This window comes from Phaethon lepturus, unplaced genomic scaffold (genome assembly GCF_000687285.1).
Source record: "Phaethon lepturus isolate BGI_N335 unplaced genomic scaffold, ASM68728v1 scaffold47772, whole genome shotgun sequence".
Taxonomy (NCBI): Eukaryota; Metazoa; Chordata; class Aves; order Phaethontiformes; family Phaethontidae; genus Phaethon; species Phaethon lepturus.
This window is the reverse complement of record NW_010522110.1, coordinates 21,853-25,059: the sequence shown is the minus strand read 5'-3', so window position 1 is coordinate 25,059 and position 3,207 is coordinate 21,853. Positions and strand designations below refer to the sequence as shown.

General features: G+C 35.9%; 1 protein-coding gene across 1 annotated transcript; it reads left to right on the top strand.

Moving 5' to 3' along the window:
* The first annotated feature begins 615 nt into the window (after positions 1 to 615).
* On the top strand, positions 616 to 2,718 carry FAM103A1 (family with sequence similarity 103, member A1). Its single transcript, XM_010281713.1, has 2 exons — positions 616 to 794; positions 2,409 to 2,718. The coding sequence occupies exons 1-2, from the start codon at positions 628 to 630 to the stop codon at positions 2,596 to 2,598; spliced, it is 357 nt and encodes a 118-aa protein (XP_010280015.1). The 5' UTR covers positions 616 to 627; the 3' UTR covers positions 2,599 to 2,718.
* Positions 2,719 to 3,207: the final 489 nt, after the last annotated feature.

The following is a 3,207-nucleotide window of genomic DNA, read 5'->3' as shown; positions in this document are numbered from 1 at the left end:
TGGGAATGAATCTGGTTATTTTGCTTTGCTGACTATGTGTATCTGTCGGCTTTGCATGATACTCTACCTTAGCATACTTTTCAAGTTGATTGTAGTAATGTTTTTTTCCTGTCAGAAATGGACTAGGCGTAGATTGGGAGTGCATTCTGAAGAAATACTTTTTTGTATTACTAACCCTCAGAAATGTCCTGTATCTTTTTACCAGGGCTCATCTAATCTAGGTTTATCAAAATTGATTCAAAGACTCTGCTGTGTAATGGCTGACTATATTAACTATTAATCTGAGTTGAATTTCTCCTGTGTGGATGGAGTCCCTTAAAACCACTCCCAGTGTTCAGACAGATCAGTGTCTGCATATCCAGTATAGATGTCCAAAGACTGCACATGGAATTGGAATTGCTTTCCATCAGAAATAACCTATTCAGGAGAGTTATTTACAGTCTTAGATCATCAAGACTTAAGAGTCAGTCATCTATGCTGTCTGCCCAAAACTTAACTACTCTCTTAATCTGAGTGTAACTTTTCATTGTCCTTCATTTGTCCTAGGTGGATTTTGGTAGGTATTGCAGTAAGAGTTCATACAGTGCTGAAGCCACTTCTATTGTGTCCATGTTTAAAGTTTTCAGAATGACTTCCTTGGTTGACATGCCCCTGAATTATGAAAAGATGTTTGCTCATCGATTCACATCAGATGATGAAGAATACCAAGAATATCTGAAACGCCCTGCAGATCCCCCTCCTATAGTTGAAGAATGGAGAAACAGATCTGGTGGCAACCAGAGAAACAGAGATCGGTACTGATTTCTTTTTCTAATTTTTTTTTAATCTTGGTAGTTTCACAAATACATAGTTAAATGAGCAGTTATTTCAGAAGAAAGATAGGAATTTGTTCTGTTAATGGAAGTATCTTCTTGTTACTTCATATGTAATTATGTTGAAGAGAGTTTTCTCTGAAAAGTAATGAGGTTTTACATTTTCTCTGTATTGATAGTCAAATTTTTTGCATTGTATATAAAAATATTAAGTAATTTGCTTTTTAGTAAGGAATGGGCTGGAACCACTGAACCCATTGCCCTGGAGTTTGTTACTGCTCAGCCAGGAACATTTTTCCAGAGGGGAAAGATGAGAGTTCTGCAAGACTAAGCAGCCTATCTTCTGTTGGATAATAACGGGCAGGAAAATGTGCAAAGGAACAGGCTAATGGTGTGATTATCTGCTGCTAGCTGTCCAGAAAAATGTTTCATTTGCAACCTCAATATTTGCTGTACTTTTTTAGATTAGCCTGTATTTCTTTTATCTAGTAGAAATGACTGCAAGATCCATCATCCAGTCTGTCTAGCAAGTGCAGTGTTACCTGCCTACTGCAAAATTTTTTCAGGATGTAATTGCAGCTTTTTACTGAATTTTGGACAGTAACATCTAATTCTTGTGTGACTGAAAAACAACGATTACAACATATTGTATGCTTGGTAATATAACATCAGCCTTTAATATAAAGTAGTTAAACTCCAGTCCAACTAATAACTGTGATGTCCTCTTAGGTAAATATCTATAAATAGGATTTGTGCCTTATCGGAAGGATAACATTCTAACTTTTTCTCACCCTAGAAGCTTGTTACTAAGTTAAACACAAAAACAGTTTCTACAGATTAAAAGATTGCAAAAAAAAAGTTGATTGTTTAAGGAGATTTTTCTTAGAAAACTTTGTGGTTCTTTGAACTAATGAACTCTTACATCTATGCTCTGGTCACAAAGCGAACCTCACATAAATGTTGTTTGTCCATATCACACCATTGAGATACCAAATGAGGCAGCTCAGGTGTTGATAGGAATTGAGATACAGCTGCAAAGCCAAAATTTAGACTGGAAAATGGCTAAATACCACTGATAAGAAACACTGTCTTGAGTGTGGGAATCTACAAGAGACCATGAAGTCGGTGGTAGTATGTATTCCAGGAAATACACAAATTTCAGGACTCTGTGCTGTTAGGTAGTTAAATTGTACTTAAGCCTGCTTTGCCACAGCTTTTGACCATGAAGCTACTAGATTGAACCAGTCTTTGATACAGCTACGGATGTATCTTCTGGTTGCTTTTTAAATACATGGTCTGTTTGAGTATCTGTTGAGAGTTCCACCAGTTCACCTAATGCCTGTGAATACTTTGTCTTAGGAAACAGACTGTCCTTCCATCACGTAGCAAATAGTGTGTTGGGTAGTAGAGAGAAATTAATGAATGATCTCAGATGACTGTAGATGTTTTCATCAGTTTGTCATAGAAACAGATATTGGATGTATAAACAGTTAACAACAGTTTTAATGAAAACTGTAAAATTTAAGAGTTCATTATCATTCATCTTTTTAAAAACTTGCAATTTGTGTGAATCTTTGACAGTTCTTTTCATTGCAGGTTTCAAGATGGCAGATATTTTAGAGGGGACAGGTACAACTGGCAAGGTGACTATAGATCTAATCAGAGGCCAGAAAGAAGTTGGGGTAATAACTACCAGCAGCACAGACAAGGACAATCGTATTCCTCCCACTATGGACAATATGGCTACAACTCCTACAATCCAGGGCCTCGTTACCATCCCTACTGATGATACTTGTGGTTTGAAAGTCCAGTAATGCTGTGTAAGAAATTGAGTTAGATTTCAGTTTTGTTATTTTTCAACAGCTTTATAGCTAACTGAAGATAGTCCATTGCTGTTTATCTGTAGTGTGAACTGAAAAAGGGAATACCTTTTAAGAATAATAAAAGCATATTATACTGAGTTTGTTTAGAGTCTGTAGATCGTAGATTAAATAGACCTTAGATTTGATCTCATATTCTTTTGTCTGAATACGTACTAATACCCTTATTTTCTTCCATCACTAAGATGTCTCTCTTACATTTTAGAAAATGCTACAGGTTAGGGGAAAATAGCTGTGGTTTGTGCGTGGCCTGTAGCAGTGACATATTGCCTTAAGGTAGTTCTTTTTGAAAGTGATATACTGTGTCTTTCTGGAGAAAATTTCTTGGTTTGGCTTTTGATTGTGAGAAAAGCTCAGTTTGGTTTAAATTTGAGATGCCTTAAGATGCTATTACAGAAATATTTTATGGGTTCAGCCTACTGTCTGTTGACTCAATGGCTCCAATTTATTTGCAGTATTCCTCTTAAAACATGATCTAAAAGTTGGAATAAAAATTAAGTAGTTTAAATATGTAT

Excerpts from the sequence above, each read along its gene's own strand:
- FAM103A1 (XM_010281713.1), top strand. The coding sequence starts at position 628 with ATGACTTCCTTGGTTGACATGCCCCTGAATTATGAAAAGATGTTTGCT. Across the intron at positions 795-2,408 it reads AACCAGAGAAACAGAGATCG|GTTTCAAGATGGCAGATATT; the intron begins GTACTGATTTCT and ends TTTTCATTGCAG.